Raw genomic sequence first — 21622 nt, 5'->3', positions numbered from 1 at the left:
GATATAGCCTGCTGGCTGACTTTGTACAAAAGTCTCAGTATTGATCAAGCTGCTTTATTTTGCAAAAGTTTCTACAAGTGTGAAGCTATACTCGAGATATATAGTGATGCTCATACATATTGACCGAAATCAGCCAATTCAACTGCTGTTAGTAATTCTAATCTGGCAATCTCTTGGTTGGAAGCAATATTTTCTTAATTAGCAAACCAAGAAGCAGAAGGGGGAGATCTATCTATGCTTAGAGCTCATCCTTATGCTTAATTTGATACATCAATCTCCTTTCAGGTTCATATATTTTCTTGCCAATGTTCCATGATGCTCCTAACCCTTATAGTTACAAGTGTTGGGCTTTTTAAGGTGCCTAGTTGTGTTTGATCCAGATTCCCAACTCAAAATAATAATGTTACGACTCAAATCATAGATTTCTTATAGTATATCTCTTTGATTTTACATTTACTAATAGATCTAAGAAGTTTGTTTAAAGTTTGGATCTAATGCCTTTTATTTTTTTCTTCTTCTTCTTTCTTATTCAATTACCAGAACCAGTTTAACTGCACCGGTTTTCATTTTTATCAGTTAACCCGACAGTTTTCGATTATTTTTTACTGTCTTTAATTTCTGGTTTTTTATGATAATGGACCAGATTGAGGTTCAGTTCCAATTGAACTAGTCGGTCCAGTTCGTTTTTTAAAACCATTCTACTCCATCTCGCTCAAAAATATTGGCATATGCAATTTGTACTACTAGCCATTCTTGCGGTGTTTCGAATTCTAGTTCAACTATGCATTTCAAACCAAAATTTATTTTGTGGCTTTCTTATGATTTTGCTACGGTCTTAGGACCTACGCCCATGTGAAAATCAATTTAAAGAAACAAAAAGAAATACTCCTCATAAAGACTAAAAATTTCTTTTTTGATAAACAAAGACTAAAAATTTCATGAGCAACTTACTCTCTTTTATTTTTGGTTGTGAACCGGTCCATTCCAAATGACAATTAAATGGGCTTGTGGCCATTGTTTTTGAAGAAAGTTATATAGGGTAGGCTGAGCCCAGTGAGAGAGGATGGGCTGTATCATTTTTTGTAAAGAAAACATGGGCTTAAATTTTATTAGACAGATCACATGGGCTTTAACTAGACTAGGCCTATTCACCAAACCTCAATTTTGTTTTACTGAGAGAGAGACAGAGGCGGTGAAAGAGAGAGAGAGACGGTGGCGAATGGAGGTAAGAATGGTTTGTTGCTTTTAGATTTTTAGTATGAAATCAATTTATTCAGGGCAAAGTACGCTGTTTTAATATTCGTATTTTGTGGAATTAGGGCTTTGAACCTTGTTGATTTTGTTTGATCTGTTAAGGGTTGGTGTGATTGTTCTGTTCTATTTGATTAATTTTTGAGATTGCTGTTAGTAATAACCATGCTTGGCTTTTGTAAATTCGATATTCGATCGGAATTGTGTAAAACCCATCTCATGTTGCACTCTTTGAAACTTTAATTGGCCAAAACCTTTTTTTATCAATTAGGCAATTTTTTTTTTTTTTTTAATGACAATGTTAGATCTTGAATTTGTTGCCCTCCAATTGACTTCATTCTTGTTTGAGTTGGTATGTGGAGCAATAGATAATGGATTAAAATGTTACAAATGAGATCATGAAAAAAAAAATGATAAAATTGATTAGCCACTATCATTACAGAATAGATGTATTTAAGGAAGTGAAATGTATAGAGTTTAAGGTATATGTAAAGATTCACGTAAAAAAAAAAGTATAGGTAAACATTTAAAAAGTATAGGTAAACGTTTAAAAAGTATAGATAATTAATATATACATTTGTTTCATTAAACTAATATTTTGATATAAATGCAAACTTTATTGAAATAGAAGCCTAAATAATAATAAAAATTCAAGAAATGTGCCACATGGCACAAACTCATACTCTCCTACATGAAGTCTATACTTTATATATATATATATATATATATTGATTTGAGCGGAAATTCTTCACCATCTTGGATTAAGTTTGCTTTTATGACCCGGTAAATGAATTTTTTATTTATTTTTTTCTTTCATCTTTTGAAAAGATCTTACACCATTTTTATTTTCTCAGCCCATAATCCTCCAAAGAAGCTCGATATATTTGCTAAAGGGGTAGGATTTTTAAACTTTGATAAGGCTTAGGATCCTGGCTTGGTTTATGATTGCAATATAAATGACTATGCTAATTTTTTATATGGGTAAGGGGTTGATGAGGAGCTTAAAGATATTTATGAACATACAGGCCCAAGGAAGATCATTAAGCATTGGGAATTAAATTACCCTTCTATCATAGTTGTAGTCCCAATTGCTATTGCCAAATATTCCTTGTGTAGTCCTCGGTGCATCACATATGTATAGACTTCATTTGGCTATTATGAAACACAAGTGGAATGCAAAACAATTGGTATTGAAATTGGGATAAAACCGAGCAAGCTATAATTCAAGTGCTAGAATCATGAGCAAAAATTCTCGGTTATATTAAAGGTAAGCTATAATTCAAGTGCTAGAATCATGAGCAACAATTCTCAGTTATATTAAAGGTTGATAAGGAACTTTGGAAAAGTGTTAAACATTTTGTTAAATGGGCTAACAAAGATCATATTGTAAGAACTCTAATTGCATTTATCAAAGAAGAGGCAAAATACTTTTTATGCAACTTGACTAAAATGCAGGAAGCGCAATTGTAATTGTCAAAGACTTGTGCCACCTTGTGATTAAAATTCTAATTTTGAAGATATTTATGTAATGAACTTGACTGTTTGGTGACTATTCCAAACACTTCACATGTTGGTCATATTTGTATATTAGTTTATGCTTATTCATTTTCGTTATTAATAAAAATAATTTGGATCAAATTATTGTAATAATATTTTCGTTGTAATAGATAATTACTTTATATTTGTCATTATAATAGATTGTAAAATAATTAATATCATATTATTGCAATAATATCTTCGTTGTAGTTTCATGTTTATTATTGCAATAGATTGTAAAATAATTTATATCACATTATTGTAATGATAATTTCATTGCAATTAGTTCATAATTTTTATTACAATAAGTTGCAAAAATAACCAATATCAATTTATGGCAAGGATTAATTCATTTGAAGTTATTGTAATAATTTTTCATAATATATTAGGATATTAAAGCCTCCATTGCAACTGGGAAAATTATAAGTTATTGATACAATCAAGGAGAAAGTTGATGAGATATTAATAATCTTGGGATTTGAGACTCCAAAAGTGATAAATGTATATTATGTTGATACTATAGTTGTGGGCAGAAATAGGGATCCTAAGTTTGGAAATGTTAGAAACACTGTACCATGAATTTTAATGATTGGTGCATCTAAATTAGGGGAAAAAAAAATAACTTTCCCTTTGAAGAAAATGACAAATTTTCAAAACAGAAGTGGTTTGATAGGTACTTATATATTTAAAATTTTTAATCCCTCAATAATGACTAATGACCTAATTATCTGTGCAAGCTAAAACATTTAATAGAACAATGTATGGTGTTGTGTGATAATGAAGATTAGAAGAGAGTGGCAGCTGAACTTGGTGCAACAGGTGTTTTGTATCGAGATGAGGACTATTCACCATTCAGCAAGGGATATAAAACACTCCCATCAGTTTGGTTCACCCATGAAGTGGTTCAAAAAATTCGCAATTATTTAGGGTACAAATATTTTAAATTTAAAATTGACTAAAGTTTAAGATATATTAGTGTTTAATTTTATTTTGTTTTTACAAGAAAAAATCTTCTAAAAACAAAAGTAAAGTCAAGGCAAAAATTTATAAAAGTGAATTGGTGGAAAACCCAGACCCCTACAAAGTGGTTAAATTTTCAGGTAGAGGGCCAGACCCCTCTATGATGAAGATTCTTAAGGTATTTGAGTCCTTATTAATCTCTAGTGATTTTGACTTTGAAAATGGTAATAATATTTCTTAATTTTATTTTATTTTTCTCAATCTTATGCAGCATGATGTTTGCACACCTGGAGTTGAACTTTCTGCAGCTAGGATTCCTTCTAAAAAATTGGATAGATACAGTGTCCAAAATGGAACTTCTTTCGTCGTCCATATGTTGCTGGAAAGGCAACACTTATCAAAAGGGAATTTGAGAAGAAGGGGTTAAAGCCATCACCAACTATGATACGATCTGCTCTCATGACCACAGGTAAAAGAATCTTTTTAGTGTTTTTCCTCCTAAGTTTTCTATGGAGAGCTCAAAAATCTACAATGGAAGTTTTTGAAGAAATGCTTTCCATTATATGAATAATATTACAATGCCTATCTCCTATATAGTGGAGCAAAGGGTATCTAACCAATAAAAACATAGCATCTGTCTATTCCCTAACTAACTCAATATGCACAATATTACTAAAACTACTTGTAACTTATATACAACATCACACTAAACTACTTGTCATTGTGCTGCAACTTTAGAACTTGTGTATATCTTGATGCTCAAATTTTTTGAAAATACAAATTTTTTTATTACTTTGCTTGCTATCTTCCAGCTTTTAATCCTCCGCGAGAGATTTCAATTTTTGGTAAAGGGGCTGGTTTTGCTGACTCTGTTAAAGCTCTAGATCCAGGCTTAGTCTATGACTCTAGTTTCACAGACTATGTTAGGCTTTTGTGTGGGCTAGATGCTGAAGGGAAGCTTAAGGAGAAATATGAATATAATGCCGATGGCCTAAATCCAATAGCAATGGAAGATTTAAATTATCCATCAATCATGGTTGTGGTGTCGACAGATTGTTTGCCATACAAGCAGAGCATTACTCGTAAGCTTACATGTATTGGGCCTACATTCGATAGCTACACGTGGAATGCAAAACAGCTGGTACCAAAATTGAGATAAAACCGAACAAGCTATAATTCAAGTGCCAGAATCATGAGCAACAATTCTCGGTTATATTGAAGGTTGATAAGGAACTTTAGAAAAGTGTTAAACATTTTGTTACATGGGCTACCAAAGATCATATTGTGAGAACTCTAATTGCATTTATTAAAGAAGAGGCAAAATACTTATGAAACTTGACTAAAATTCTGTGCAGGAAGTGCAATTGTAATTGTCAAATACTTTTGCCACCTTGTGATTAAAATTCTAATTTTGAAGATATTTATGTAATGAACTTGACTGTTTGGCGACTATTCCAAACACTTCCCATGTTGGTCATATTTGTATATTAGCTTATGCTTATTCATTTTCGTTATTACTAAAAATAATTTGGATCATAGATTTTAAAATAATTGATATCAGATTATTGCAATAATATCTTCGTTGCAGTTTCATGTTTATTATTGCAATAGATTGTAAATATTTGCAATAGATTGTAAAATAATTTATATCAATTTAGGTTAAGTTCAAACGGTGCATTTTGCACCTTTTTATTTATTTTTTTGAATTTCGGCCTAACTCGGCTGTTTCGGCTTGAACTGGCTATTTCAGCGGTTTCGCCGATTTCGGTCGATACGGCCCAAGTCGGCCCGATTTGAGCCGCGTCGGCGCGAGTCGGGAAATCCACGTGGCAGGACGCGGCCCAATGCGGCACCGACACGCGGTCAGTGGCGTCCCTCCCGCGTCGCCGCGTCCCACCGCATTGGACGCAAGTACGATGGCTCTGGAGCCGCGTCCGTGCATCCCAGCTCTTCACCAACTTGATACTGATTTGGAATCAAACTTTGGTATGGAATTTGACGACGTTGTGGATGAATTTAAGGCTGCAATCAAGGAGAAAGTTGACGTTATATCAATATCTTTGGGATTTGGCATTCCAGAAGTGACGAGTCCATATCATCTTGATGCTATAGCTGTAGGATCATTTCTTGCCATGGAGGCAAACATATTGACTATAGTTGCTTGTGGAAATAAAGGTCCTAGGAATGGAACTATTAGAAACACTGCACCCTAGATTCTAACAGTAGGCGCATCTGATTCAGAAAAAAAAAATTATGACTACTATGGTCATAGACGGAAAAGAATTTGAGGTACTGTTTCTTTACTTGCATAATAATATTAATATCTCAAATAAAGTGATCTGTTAATAAAACATCTTTGTCTCCTTGATTGTTTTCCACTTTTAAAATTCAACCTCCTTAATTCAATAATTTTATCTTTGTTCATGCACAAACTAAAAAAATATTAATAAGTCCATAATTTGATTGTTAAAATTGTCCACTCAAAATTATATGATTTATGCCTTCCACTTGGGTGAAACAAATGAAGACTTATTCTTTATTTATTTCTCTCTTTCATTGTTTTAGGCAGAGTTTGGATTCAACTTTTCTGCGTTTGCGTTTGCGTTTTTGTGTCTTCTTTTTTTTTTTCTTCTGCCGTTGTTTTTGACTTTTCAGCCTATTCACTGTACACTTTTCATCAAACTCAGGTACTGTTCACAACAAAATAAGCCGTGGAATGCACACCAGTGGGTCCTATTTACTGTTCACGGACCCACAAACTCCACTTTTCAGCAACTTTTTCATTAAAAATGGGTCCCACGATACTATTCACACATTTAAAAATTATTTTGCTACAGTGTTTTCAGTTTTCAGTTTTCAGTTTCAGCAAAATAAGTTCTATCCAAACAGACCCTTAGTCAAATGACTAACCCACTATTCTCATGTTTTTTTTTTTTTTTTTTAAATTTATTATTTATTTAGTTTCATATTTTTGACATACTTGGTTTTTTAAATAAACTTTTTGCTTGTAGGGGTCTTGTCTCAACCTTTTAGAAACTGAATGGCATCCTTTAATAGACGTTCCCCGTCAACCGACAAGCTCCAAAAATCTGAAAAGAGCTAGAGGTTCACTGAAGACCAGTGAAAAGAAAAGCGAAATATCATTAGAGGATAAGAAAAAGTACTTATATATCCAAAATTTTGAATCCTTTCATTATTACATATATATTATTAACTAAAATGATGGCTTTATTATTTGTGCAGCCTTAAAAATCATTTGAAAGGAAGAATTGTCTTATGTGACGATTTAGACGAAGTGAAATTGGCATATAGGAATTCCGCTGAAGGGATTTTATACAAAAATAAAGATTTCACACCCTATGCCACTAGAAATGGTAAAATGCCATCAATTTGGTTCACTCATATAGAAGCTCAAAAGATTCGTGATCACGTAAGGTATGCTAAACTAATCCTTTATCAATAAATTGATCATTGTTAAAATTATGATTAAATTCATCATTTTTTAACAATTTAAATCTTGGGAAAATCAGTAACTTAATATCGTATTAAAGCAGAAAATCCTAAGTTTGATCTCTGGCTTTACTATACCTTTCATTTAAAATGTTAAAAATCTCACATATTGAGTTATACTTATTAAAGGGGGATTTAGGTCCATATTTGAGGAGGAGTATTAGAATTATAATTAAATGATTAAATTCAAAATTTTTTAACCGTTTAAGTTTTTGGAAGAATTGGTAACTCAACAATCATATTTTAACATATATCAGTTCTTTATATCATTTTATTATTACAGCCAAAAATTCAAAAGTGGAACTCCAGTTATGGCCAAAATTTGTAAGAGTACGATAGTTGACAATCCAGATCCCTTGGTAATTGCTGACTTTTTTGGAAGAGGACTAAACCCAATTAGGAAGGATATTCTTAAGGTAATTTAAATCTTTTATTGATTTATAGTTCATTTACTCTTAGAAAATGGTAATAATCTTTCATTATTTTCCTTCTCTTAATCTTATCTAGCCTGATATATGTGCACATGGTACTGAAATTTATGTACCCTCTGTCGAAGCTAATAGTAGGGATGAATACACAATCAACAATGGAACTTCTTTGTCCTGCCTAATTGTAGCTGGAAAAGTTGCACTCATAAAACGTGAATTTGAAAGAAAATCATTAAATAACTTAAATCTATCTGCAGCTTTGATTCAATCTGCTATCATGACAACAGGTAAAGAATTTTTTTTTTCTTTCATCATTTGAAAAAAAAATTGTCTTACACTTTTTTTTGTTATTTTCTAGCCCATAATTGTGAAGATAATATATTTGCTAAAGGGGCAGGAATTATAAATTTTGTCAAGGCTATGGATCCTGGATTAGCCTACGATTGTAGTGCTGATGATTACGTTAATTTGTTGTATGGGCAAGGGTTTGATAAGGAGCTTACAGAAATTTATAAATATAGAGGTGACTCAAGGAAGAGCATTAAACCTTGGGAATTAAATTACCCCTCACTAATGGTTGTAGTACCAAGTTCTGAGACCATATATTCCTTGAATATTCCTCGTCGCCTCACATATCTCGGGACTTCATCATCCGATTACATAGTAGAAGTGAAAAATGAAACAAAAGGGGATGGTATCAAAATTGAGGTAAAACTGAATAAACTACACTTCGACTGCTCAAACCGTGTGCAACAATTTATGGTTAATTTGAAGGTCGATAAGGAACTTTGGGAAATGCATGCACTTTTTCATGCATCTTTAGGGGCTATTTGAAAATTTCATCACTCAATTTTTCACATCCGTTTGGCATCATCACCCAATTTCCATCACTCAATATTTTTCACACTATTTGTGGGCTCATACCTGTCAGCCGGTGCAGCCTTTTTTTTTTTTTTTTTTTTTTTTTTTTTTTTTTTTTTTCAGTACCCAAACTCACCAAAGCTAAAAAAAAAAAAAAAAAAAAAAAAAAAAAAAAAAAATCCAGAACTGAAGACCGAACTAGTGAAAGAAAAAAAGAAAAACCGAACAGCCAACCCAAAAGAAGAAAGGAAAAAAAGAGAGTCAAAAGTGGTCAAAAGGTACGGCTGGTACTGTTTGTGGGTTTCCTATGTGTGTTTAATTACAATATTGTCATTGAGTTATGAGTTATGGAAATTGAAAACAGCTAAAATGTGTTTTCAGTTTCCATAACTCATAACTCAAAAATCAGAGAATTGAGTGATGGAAACAGAGTTATCGTTTGCCAAACAACCTTTTTGCTATGGGTCCCACTATTTTTGATTTATGAGTTATGGAAACTGAGAATTGAGTTACGGTATTTGCCAATCCAAACAGCCCCTTAGTATGGACAAGCAAACATCATAGTGTAAGAAGCCCAATTGTAATTGTTAGAGAAGAAGCAAATATGCTTAGGCCACCTTACGGGTTCTAATTTTTGGGATATTTATGTAATGAAGTTTGATTGTTTGGTTTTATATTTATAACTTGCTTGGTTATGGGTTTATCTTATTTTATTATTGTTTTAAGTTTACTTATGTTGTTAACTCAAACCTTGTGGCTTGTGATGATCGGAGAGAGTTCAATAGAATTTAGCATACCGTAAAGAGGACTATTTCAAAAAAAAGAATGAAAAATCCAAAAAATATGTACAAACAATAAAGAAAAATACATTAGATACAAGAGAAAGGAAAATCTATAAACAAAGAAATGGAATAAGTAGAAGTGAATCCTCAAGCTATGAGTTGGTTCCTGAACACTATGAATTCTAAAAAATATGACTATTAAACTCCTCCCAAGTTATCCACGTAAGTTATTCTTATATTCATTTGAACAATCTTTTGATTCTAGAAAATTTTGATGAGATGTTTTGAGACCAATATTGAAATGTCCATCATCATTTATCACATGGAGAAAATCCTGTGAAATGCTAGAAAGACGAGATTCTCGAATTTTCTAATAGATATTGGGCCCCATCAATTCAGGCTTCTCTTCTGAAAAATATCGAATAAATATATTTCCCGGCCCGAAGATAATTTATTCTAGAGTAATATGGGGTGACGCCCTAAGGCACAAATAAAAGAACATCACTTTATCTATATTACTTTATCAGTAACTTCTCATATTCAAACCAATATGGGTTGGTTTGAAATATGAGAAGTTAGCAGATATCTGTTACAACTGCGGAAAAATAGGCCACGAGAGCAAGGATTGCCATGGCGATCCTTTCTTCCTCAAACAACCGGGCTGGCGTTTAAGGCCGCCGGCCCTTGCCTCAGAGCAGACAACTCCGAGGTCCCACACATGCCGCATGAGTCATGACACCCCCCAACCAGTACATTCAACCGGTCAAGACCTGTCCTCTGATACCACGTCCCAGACCTGCACACAAGGACAAAATCCCATGCTCCAACATCACTACTGTCCAACCCAGCAGAGCATTTCCCACCCATCACAATACCAGCATGAAGTGGAAGCACTCAAGGCTACAGAAGTGGACAGCATGCCTATATTCTCAGCGAAGGTTAGTGCCAACACAACATCTCATCTCGGGACCACCAGAAGTGACTTAGCCTATCAATTCGACCATCCTATGCCTTCGATTAGTATTGACCAGCTGGACAGCCCGATAATAAGGAAGCCAGCCCATCCCACTTAATGGGCCAGAAAACCCAAGATTTTTAAATTACCTGCCAACTACAAAGCACAACCCTTTACCAAAGCCCACATAGTTAAGCTACACCCCAAGCTCAAGACATCAGCCCACTCCACTCTACAGCCGATACACAGAACCCCTCACCAAAAAACATAAACCTCCCACTGAAAAGAAAAGTCACCAAAAAGGAGCTCGCTAGCTTCGCAAAGGGGCTTAAGAATGCAGTCGAGGTACCAGGAGCAGACCCAATCCCCTCCAAAGTCCATGGTGAATCCCTCAAGTCTAGAGCTTGAATGGCTCATCTTCTTCCATGTACCACCAATGCAAAACCAGAAATTTTTTAACTAATTTGAACTAAAGAACTAATTTTTTGAAGTATGTAATTAACTAAATAAGAGCAAAACATTTTACAATACGTCTTTCAAGTTAATTACATATTTAATGGTTAGTTGAAACTTGCAAGTAAGAACCACTCAGATTAATAGGATGCATAAAATGTTTACTATAATATTTTGCTCTTCTTGAAAAACGTATTTTAATGGGATGCATCAACTTTTCAGACGTATTTCAAGTTAATTACATATTTAATGGAAAGTTGAAACTGATACATCTTAGGTGCGGAGAGAGATTTAGGCCTTATAAATCTCAACTAAAAAACACAATCTTAGCACAAAATAAAACACTTGTACAGTGACTTAAAATTAAAACCATGAATATCAAACTTTGTCTAAACCAAAGACCATGATAAACACAATTATATAGAAAAATTATCCAGAAATAATATTATTAATGATCCAAAATGTAGAAACAGCAAAAAATGCGGAAAGAAAGAAAAAAAAGAAAGAAAGAGAAGAAGAAGAAGAAGAAATGGAGATGCAGCTCAAGCCGACCCAGGCCGCGACAGATCCAGGCCGTCGCGCGTGACCCCTGTTTCTGTTTCTGGGTTTTTTTTTTTTTCTTTTTCTTTTTCTTTCTTCTCTGATGAACACATATTCTTCTCTAGGTCATATTTTCTGTTGTTGTGGTTTTCTTTTCCTGTTGTCCTTGTGGTTTTTTTTTGTTTTCTTTTAAGATGCCACGTGAAAAAAGTGCCAGATCAGACATGAACAACCCATGAAAATCGAGTCCCAAAAACTTGATTTATAGACCCTAAATCGAGTCTCTTAGACTCGAAATACTAGTAAAAAATATAGTTTGGAAACCAGAACTACTAACTACATAGTTAGGATTTTATGGCCATTTTGGCCCCTACCATAGAGGAAAACCATTGTGCAGACCTTTTGGCTAAAGAAGGATGCTCCATTACAGATAGCTTTTTATTGTATTCGCATCCCCCTTCCCTTGTTTTGTATCTAGACTTTGTAATCTCTAGTTTTTAATTTATGTTCCCAAAGAAAAAGGAAAAAAAAAAGAAACAAAGATTTTTTTCTTTTGAAAACGACCTTAACTTTCATTCATTTAAATGCAAAGAATCATAATACAATGCGTCTAAAGCTTGTGGAGGAGGATCCTTCATCCAATACATATCCTCAATTACATTCTTCGCGTATCTAGCCGAAGAGTGTGCCACGGAATTAGCACCCCAGTTTACACGGCTAAAATTCATCCATCGAAGTCCTTGAGCAAGCCATTGTATATCATGAACAATGTGGCCAAGCCCAAAGTTGGTTTAGGGCCTAATTAGATTCTAAATTGACTTGAGAAATGTTAAAATGGAAATATAACTTTTTATGAGCATATAAATTTATTTTTAGAAAATTAAGGCCAAGAAAACCCTCAGCCTGCGTATGAAGCAAGCAACTGCGTACGCAAGTCTGATGCATGTGCACACAGGCATGAACCTACGCACGCAGCTAGGGTTTCAGAAACTATGAAAGACAAGTTTTTTTCATTAAAGCTGAGGTTTGGAATGAATCCCACATTGTTTGGGAGCTGTTTCAAACCCCCATTTTTCAACTACATAAAGCCATACATGATACCTTTTCAAAAGAAATAGAAAATCCTAAGGGAAAACCTAAGATTCACTAGAAATAGTAGATCAAAGAGGGAGTTTTTCACAAAACATACTCAAGTCAATTTTCTTTTGATTGGGACATTTTTTGGTCTTGATCTTTCGAGTTTAAGATTACTAATCACTTTTGTATTTGATTGTGAATATATTGACTGAGGGGAACGGTCAAAATCAAGCTTGAAAAGCTTCTTGTTTGAGGTATTGAGTTCTAAAACTTATCTTTTCATTTCTTCTTTTTAATGACGTTTTCTTGCTTTGTTTATGTGTTAATATGTTTGTTTAGTTTAGGTTTATGTTGTTTTCTGTTTTAAGGCATATTAGGTTATTAGATTTGTTGTTTTAAGTTCTGCTCTGTTTTATGTGTTTCTGAGTTTCTGGGTTGGGCTTCATTAGGTGTGTCTGCGTACGCATGATTCTGTATGCGTACGCAGACTCGTAGTATGCGTGCGCATACAACTGACCTGCGAACGCATGCCCATGTATCGCACGCATACTCGTGCCTAGAAACCCTAATTTAGGTTTTTTGCTTCTATTTCTTTCATTTGATATGCTTCTATTTTGGCCATATTTTATGTTTTTGAGTCTTTGTCTCTCTATTTGTTTGTTTCCTTGTCCTTAACATGCTAGATTAGGGTTTCCTCTTTATTTCTTGCTTTGAGACCATGAACATGCATTGATGTCATATCTACGTTTCTGCCTTGATTTGTTTGCTACCTTGGATGAGATAATATGATATGTATGATTAAAGTATGCTAGGGTTTATAGTGTGATAAGAAGCCAGGATAGATGTATGATTAGGTTTATGGGACGTTTGATGCCATGTTGATTGTTAGATGAATGTTAATGTGTGTGCCTAACACAATGAGTGGAAGCCGACCCACGGGTTGAGCGATTTTGGGTGCTTAATACCTTCCCAAAACTGTATCTAAACTCCAAACCCATACTCTGGTAGTAAGATCAGTTCTTCCACGAAAGGGGTCTATATTCATGGTTCTTAGACCATAAAACTAGGTGGCGGCTCCTTTTCTCCACCTCAGTCCACTCGGCCGAGGCGTACTCCCCAAGCACACTACGCGTTGCGCCCACAATGGCGACTCCATTGGGGATAGAGAGTTTGATTCCAATGTGTCCTATTTCTTAATCTTAATAAAGGCTTGTTCAATACTTATTTGCACACACTTCACTTAGTTCTTTTGTCCCTTTACCTCTGTTGGTGATGAGTGGGAAGATGAGTACACACCATTTGGGTCAAAGTCTTTGGAAGTTCATCCCACCAACTCACAATGTGTATCATACCTAACAGAAAATCTTAAGGCAAAACACAAGATTCATTAGAAATAGTGAATCAAATAGCGAGTTTTTTACAAAACATCCTCAAGTCAATATTTTCTAATTGGGACATTTTCTAACCTCGATCTTTGAGTTTTAAGATTACTAATCACTTCCTTATTTGATTGTGAATAGATTTGATTAAGGGGAAATAGTCAAAATCAAGCTTAGGAGCATTTGTTTTGAGCTAATGTTTTAAGTCCCTTTTTCTTTTCTTTTCTCTGTTTTGCTCCTTATTTCCTTGTTTCTTTTGATTGTTTATGTTATAATATGTTTGTTTAGTTTACGTTTACATAGTTTTTCTATCCTTAAGCATGTTGGGTTGTTAGATTCTTTAGTTTTAAGTTTCTACTCTATTTTTGTGTTTCTGTTTCTAGGTTAGGGTTTGGGCGTGTATGTGTACGCAAGCTCTCTACGTGTATACGCATCTCGAGTATGCGTATGCATACAACTGGGCTACGTATGCAGGCCCTATGTATGCGCACGCATACTCATGCTCAGAACCCTAATTTGAACATTTTCTGCTTCTATTTCTATACTGTATTTATTAAATATGCTTCTGTCTTAACATAGTTTTATGTTTTTTGAGTCTTTGCTTCTCTGTTTTAAATTAGTGTTTGTCCTTTATATGTTAGATTAGGGTTCTTGCTTTGATATACCGTGAACCTGCATATAATATGATCATGCATTGATGTATAGGTGCTGTGGTGTAATGAGTAAGGTAAGTTATGCATTTACATGAACATGCATTTGTTTGTTACATGACCTTGATCTTCTTTTGACGAAAATGTTTATGCAAGTTTACATGCCATTCTTTAAATATGATATCATGTTTGTTTGATTATTGCATGACTATGTTTCTGCCCGTAGGAGTATCTGATGTGATGCCTCGATAGGTGTATGCTAGGGTTTATGATGTAATGAAAAGCAAGATAGATGTATGTTAGGATTTGGGATGATTGATGCCATGTTAATTGCTAGATGTATGCTAGTTTGTGTGTGAGTATAGAATACAATATTAAACATGTCTTCAATAAGATTAAGACATAAGACATAATGAGTGGAAGCCGACCCACGGATGGGGTAGGGTTGGATGCCTAACACCTTCTCATCCCCATACGTAAACTTCGAACCCATACTTTTGTAGTAAGATCAGTCCTTCCACATAATGGCTCTATACATATGGTTCCTAGACCTAATCTAGGTAGCAACTCCATTTCTTTTCTCCGCCCTAGTCCACTTGGCCGAGGCATACTCCCCCTTTAGGAGAAAACTATTGCACTCACACGCGTGAGCTTGTGCTCATAAGCTAGATTTTTATTTTTTATTTTTTTATATTGATATTTAATGCTCATAGGCTAGTCTATACTACTATTTAAGATGCTTCCCTTATTTGGATTGGACATTTCTTTGGTTCCAAAATACTCTTATAGCCTATGTTTAAGTAGGAGCAAAACTTAAGAATAACATTGTAAAAATATATCTCTAACTTTCACCTATAACATTTTCTACATAATAGGATCACTCTCCCACTAACCCATTTCTTCAAAGCAACTATACATTTACTTAAAAAAAAGAGAAAAAAAAGATAAACAACCCCACATTGCTGATGTTTTTTTTTTTTTTTTTTTTTTTTTTTTTTTTTTAATATAGAATGTGTGTGCTTAGAGGCTATTTTATTTATTTATTTATTATTATTGATATTTAGTTTTGTTTAACTTATTTTTCTATTAAAACAAAACAATAAACATATCTATTAATATGACATTTTCATTTACTAATAATCACTTACCATATCAATAGTTTGTAAATTTTTTTGTAAAATAATTTGTATCTCTAGTATTATTCTTTCATCTAGGCCCACCATTAATATCACTTTTTCATTTACCAATAATTATTCACCACATCAGCAGTTTGTAATATTATTTGTAAAATAGTTTGTATCTCTAGTATTATTCTTCTATTTAAATGAAAGTTATGTTTATTTTTAGACTTTCTTATATAAATATATATATATATATATATATATATTATTTGGTATAGGGGGCTAAAATGATAAGATAATTCCAAAAAAAAATTCCATAATTTTTTTGAAAAATTTTGAGGGGCCGAGGCCCCCCTTGGTCCTATTGATGGTCTGCCACTCTAAACTAGGGTTAGGGGTGTGGGGTACAAAAATTTGATAGAGTAGTGTTGCCACGTGTCATACTGAGGCCGAGGAGGCTATGCTATTCCTAGGAGATTAGCCCTTGGACGATAAGTCCACATCAATGGCACGTTGCTAGAGGAGGTCTACTGTTGAAAAAAAGTTTCGAAGAAGGGGTTAGCCTTGACATGACTGAAGGGATGGTGGTTGCCCCCACATTTATTGCATTCCACCAAACCTTCTGGCTACATTTATGTGAAGAAGACTCCTGAACAGTGTTGCCTTGGTCGCTGCAACTTACAAGGAGTTTGGAAAGGTGTCTGACGGGACAAGCACTTAAGTGGTGGACTGGACGATCAACAAATGGAGGGCCAAGATCGCCTGAAGGGAGCTATATAATTTGAGAGACCCTCTAAGGAGAGGGGTGGCAGAAAATCCGTAGAGAAAACACTATAGCATTAAGAACAGCAATTGTAATCAAATCTAAGAGAAATATATTCAAGAACTGTTCTTCTCGAACATTGCCGAGGAAGAATTTTTGTGCACCACATTTGTCTATTCATTGTTTTTCCTTACTCTTTTACCATCTTTAGCCCATTGAGGGTATTATCCACTTCATTGAAGCCTAGCTTTTTAGCCCACTTTCTACAAATTTACTGTATTGGACTTTTTGGGTCTTAATCCATTCATTTTTTAGACCTAAGAACCAGAACCCGTCACTACAAGGGGTATTTTGGAAACAAAAAAGTATAGATAAATTTAAATTGAAAAATTAGATTAAACTAAAAAAAAAAAAAAAAAAAAAAGCCTCATCACACATACAGAGCACGTGTGATGAGACTAGTATTATTTTAATGAGTTTTATGTTAAAATAAAAACTAATTAAATGAGTTATATGTTAAAATAAAATGAGAAAGAAATAAAATAACTTTTTAGAATGTAAAATAGCAAATTTGTAAGAATTATGTGAATGCATTGAGGAGGCTAGTATTATATTGATATCATATGGCCTCTTTTAAAATTTTTATTTTTAAAGAAAACCATAAGGGTTAATACTTAAATTGTAATTTTTGCAAAAAAAAAAAAGTCCGAAGGTTGCTTCAACCGATAGGAATTTGAGTATTGAGCGCCATCCGCGTCATTACCCAAAACTACATCCTAGCCGTCTACTCCAGTCGAGAAAACACAACTTGTTGCACTATTTACCATTCGATTTTGTAGATTGAAATAAATTCTATCAGTCCGATCCTCGAGACGAGCACACCAAAAAATATATATATATATATATATTTATATAATTTTCAACCTCTTCAAGCCTTAACTTCGTTTTGCTGAGAGAGAGAGAGACACACACAGAGGCGGTGAAAGAGAGAGAGAGAGAAAGTGGCGAATGGAGGTAGGGGTGTCAATTCGTGTTCGCAGGTCGGGTTCGTGTCGTGTCGAGCCGTAAGTACTCTGCTATATGGGTTGACCCGAACCCGACCTGTTTAGTAAACGTGTCAAGAATCCTCAACCCTAACCCGACCCATTTATTAAACAGGTTGACCCAACCCGACACGTTTAACCTGTTTAATTAATAAGTCATATAAAAGTTAATACAAATAACCTGTTTGATTAATAGGTCATACATATTACAGCCATAAATATAGTAATAAACATATAATTACAACAAAAAATTAAGCAATAATAACAAAATTTAATACCTTTATTATCTAAACGGGTCAAACAGGTCAGACGGGTTCACATGTTGAACATGAACACGACCTGTTTATTAAACGGGTCAGCCGTGTCGACCCGAATATGACCGGAACCCATTTAGTCTCGACCCATGACCTGTTTATAAATGGGTTAGTCGTGTCGGGTTCACAGGTCGTGTCAGATTTTGCCACCCCTAAATGGAGGTAATAATGATTTGTTGCTTTTAGATTTTTATTACGAAATCAATTTATTCAGGGGCAAAGTACGCTGGTTGGTTGTTATAATTTTCGTATTTGGTTTATATATTAAAAAAAAAATCGTATTTTGTGGTGTTAGGGTTTTGAAATTTGATGGCTTTAATTGATCTGTTAGGGTTGGTATGATTGTTTTGTTTTAGGCTTCTAAAACCTCGCTAATCTGTTTATTATCCTCTGCAACAACAAATTATTCGATTAATTTTTGAAGTTGGCGTTAGTAATAACCACGTGCTTTGGTTTAATCCGATATTGGATCTGATTTGTGCAAATCCATGTCATATTAGGGTTTGTTGATGTTTACGTAATTAGATATGATCAAATCCATACTTTCTTGTAATTAGTGAGATAATAGTACTTTTTCTTGTTTTGCATGTCTGTGATAACTTTTGATTTTTCTGACTTTGTGGTACATTAAATGAAGAAGGCGGGGATGAAGGTAGAGGTTGAAGAAGCCATGGAGTTGGAGGACCAACTTCACAAGCGATTCAAGCACGACCCATCTCTACTGGCAGCAATGGAGTCCGGCACAGAGCCTGTCACAGAGTCTGCAATGGAGTCCGTCACAAAACCACCAGAGACCATTTGGAAGTCCATGTAAAAATTGCTAATTCTTAAACTACTTTCACTTCCTTTTTTATGTTTGGTCTCATCTCATTGTAACTTTAAATCACCACTTATTTTTGTTTTGGTTTGGTTTGTTTTTATTATTGCTAGACGTGACCGGGTATTACGATCATCAGATTTGCCACTTACTTCAGAGAAAGGTGTGAGCCAATTAAGTTAGCCAACTGAAAATTGGATCATATTTGTCTATCACTATCTCATATCATCCTTAATATTGATTAATTATTTCAGGGTATGGCATGGAATATATCTTTTATCCTCACTGGACCAACAGTGACCGTCTTCTAATAAAAATTGGTCAGACTGGACTCGATCTAAATGAGGTTGATAGGGAGTTTGCTAAACTGGTGCCACCACCACCACCAGAAGTGAAAACCAACCTTGTTCTTATGATTTGCTTTTTTGACAAGCACCCGGTATGTACTATTTTCCACTTTGTCACATTGCCACCTTCCTTTTTTTTGAATACATTCAGGAAAATTAATGTGATTATTCCTGCATTTTGGCCATTAATTCTTATGTATTGACATAGAGGCATTCATTTACATTGTTGCTTTGCACAATTCTTCTAAAGATTTTAATGCCATAATATTATGAAATCTAACTTCTTTTTTTCTTTTTTCCCTAGGAAAAAGGCTATACCTTTGCTTGGGTTAGAGATTTCTCAAGTATGATTTAAATAAGATTTTTTGGTTTTCCTCACTTTTTAATTATTGTTATCTTAATTTTAACTTAGCTCAGATATTTTTGTTTCTTTGGTTGCCCCTCATTGAATATTTGTACTCTTTAGATTTTGATTCCTTGCATGGTGATTATACTCTTCTTAACTTGATTATTGTAGGTCTTTATAATGCTGGGAAAAGTTATGCTTGTGATGATGATGATGATTTGATTGATGATGACCCTGATGAGGCTGAGGTTGATGACCCTGATAAGGCTGAGGTTGATAAGGCTGAGGATGAGGATGAGGATGAGGATGAGGATGATGAGGATGAGGATGAGGATGAGGATGAGGATGATGGTGATGATTTTCTATATGTAGTTAAATCTAATAGGGATCCTTTTGATAGAGAAGATAATAGTGCTGACAGATTTGGGTTCCGCCACAATTATGAGAGAACTTTAGCAGCGCGTATCAGAAGAGTGATGTCGAAGCGAACAGAGTGTAGGTACGTTTTTGGATTCAATTAGCAGAACAAGTCCAGGTTGCATTGGTGGAGGGCTCCTTTGAAGGCTACATTGCGAGGTTTACGACGGATAGATCATTGTCTTCGCTAACAGGAGTTTGGAGCTTTAATATCTTAACTTAAACATAATCTATGTCCTTAAATTTTGTTTTCTTTTGTGTTTTGGACTGGGTATCTTTAGCCTCAAAATTGCTGGGTATATACCTTCTCCTGTTTGAACGGTGGCTCTTTCTAGTTTGGTACGTGATAAATTATGAATCGTTTTCTTTTTTCTTTTGTGTTTTGGTGATAAATTATGAATCGTTTTCTTATCCGTTGTGAACGATGAATTGAGTTCTTTTATTAAGATGCCCTTACTGCCAAATCCATTCTGATTGAGAATCATTATAAGGATTGCAACCTTTGTAACCCCACGCAGACAGACATAACAAACACACACACATAGATTATAGCCATTAGGATTTGTGTTAAGCATATTGGTTTAGAGCTTAATGGTAGTACACACGAGAAAGAGAGAGAGAGAGAGAGAGAGAGAGCTGAAGTCATTTTCATTGCCCAATAGAGATGCTATGGCAAATTCACACCCATTTTTACCTATAAAAGCAGAATGTCACAATTTCAAATAAAATATATCAACACAAAGCCATAACTTGAGAATGCAAACCATATCAATGTCATAAAGAAATTCATGTGTACCTCCATATATCACAGTTTAATGAGGGGAGAAAAAGCATATTTATTATTACTATAGAAGACAGAAGTGGGAGTAGCTGTCTTTCCCAATAGAATTTGTGATGAAAGTCCAGATGACAATAGATTAGATATTTGCCCGTGATGCATAAAATGATAAAAATGAATAACTGGTCCATTTTATATATTAATATTCAAAACCAACCAACAAAACTTGATCGGAAGAACACGTTGTCTTGTCCATGTTAGGCTTGAAGTTCCACCTTAGAATTGACATTAATGGCTTGTTTGGATGGAGGGGGAAGGAGGGGGAGTAGAGGGAAGTAGAGTAGAGTTGGTTAAAAATGAGCTAATTTTGTACTAAATTTATTCTACTCCCCCTCTCTCCTCCTCAATCCAAACGGACTATAAAGAGATTTCTTCCAATACTTCAAGAGTGGGCAAAGACCTGTCTGGAGATGATATCAGTTTCCTTTATCAGAATTACTGCTGAGCGTAGTTTTAGGATCTCAAAAGAAGAAGCATATAGTTGGTACAAAAAGCATTAATTTCTACTAAATGGCATAAAAAATAGGGCCACCAAAATCATATCAGACATTTCAGCATATCAGCAACCAAGAAAGGAAATTAATGAGCACTTCACCTTATCTCAATGGCTCCACTCTGGAAGAGTACAACCAGCCCCAACTTTTTCTCGTTTTTCTTGAAGGTTGCAGTCCAACAACATGGTTTTACAAGATTCACCTTCCAAGTTGAGTTGCTTTCACCCCAGAAATAACACATTTCTGTTTATTGGCAAATGAGGATGTGGAAATGTTGAAAAAGAAGGGCTGTAACAAGAGGTACCTTAATCACAGGCTCGAAAGAGTTTTCTGATTGCTGCACATAGTACCCAGTTTCGTTAGAGTCAAGTTCAACTTCTCGAGTACTTCCAGACTGCAAATTAGCTTGTACAAAATCACTTCTAGCTTCACTTTTTTAAGGTGAGTTCAATGATTGCTTTTTGCTGGACATTTCAGGGATAAAATTTCTCCCATCTGCAAAATGGGAGTTCTCAACTACAATCCATAGGTAGAGTAAAAAATCTACTTTTTTCCCAACTGACTGTACTTGCCTAGAATGGTACATAGAAATTGCAATTGAATCTGTTTTGAGGTGTAATGATAGCCTGCTGACCATATTGCCAGTTGCACTTTCCATGACAACAATATGTGCATTCCTGGTCATTGTGAACACTAGCCCCTTCCAAGATTGTTCGAAAATTTGGATTCAAAGTCCTCTA

The 21622-nt window shown here is 34.5% G+C and overlaps 1 protein-coding gene across 4 annotated transcripts; it reads left to right on the top strand.

Moving 5' to 3' along the window:
* The first annotated feature begins 1218 nt into the window (after positions 1-1218).
* On the top strand, positions 1219-19923 carry LOC126697720 (nucleosome assembly protein 1;2-like). Of its 4 annotated transcripts, none has more exons than XM_050394803.1 (6): positions 1219-1225; positions 18264-18433; positions 18554-18603; positions 18695-18879; positions 19092-19131; positions 19305-19923. In XM_050394803.1, exons 1-6 carry the CDS (start codon positions 1220-1222, stop codon positions 19652-19654), a joined length of 801 nt encoding a protein of 266 aa, XP_050250760.1. In that variant the 5' UTR covers position 1219; the 3' UTR covers positions 19655-19923. The 4 variants fall into 4 exon arrangements, with proteins under 4 accessions (XP_050250760.1, XP_050250758.1, XP_050250759.1 ...); XM_050394801.1 differs by lacking the exon at positions 1219-1225 and adding an exon at positions 17154-17280 and having other exon boundaries at positions 18261-18433; XM_050394802.1 differs by lacking the exon at positions 1219-1225 and adding an exon at positions 17183-17280.
* Positions 19924-21622: the final 1699 nt, after the last annotated feature.

Source organism: Quercus robur, chromosome 8, assembly GCF_932294415.1.
Source record: "Quercus robur chromosome 8, dhQueRobu3.1, whole genome shotgun sequence".
NCBI lineage: Eukaryota > Viridiplantae > Streptophyta > Magnoliopsida > Fagales > Fagaceae > Quercus > Quercus robur.
This window is presented reverse-complemented; position numbering and strand designations above follow the sequence as displayed.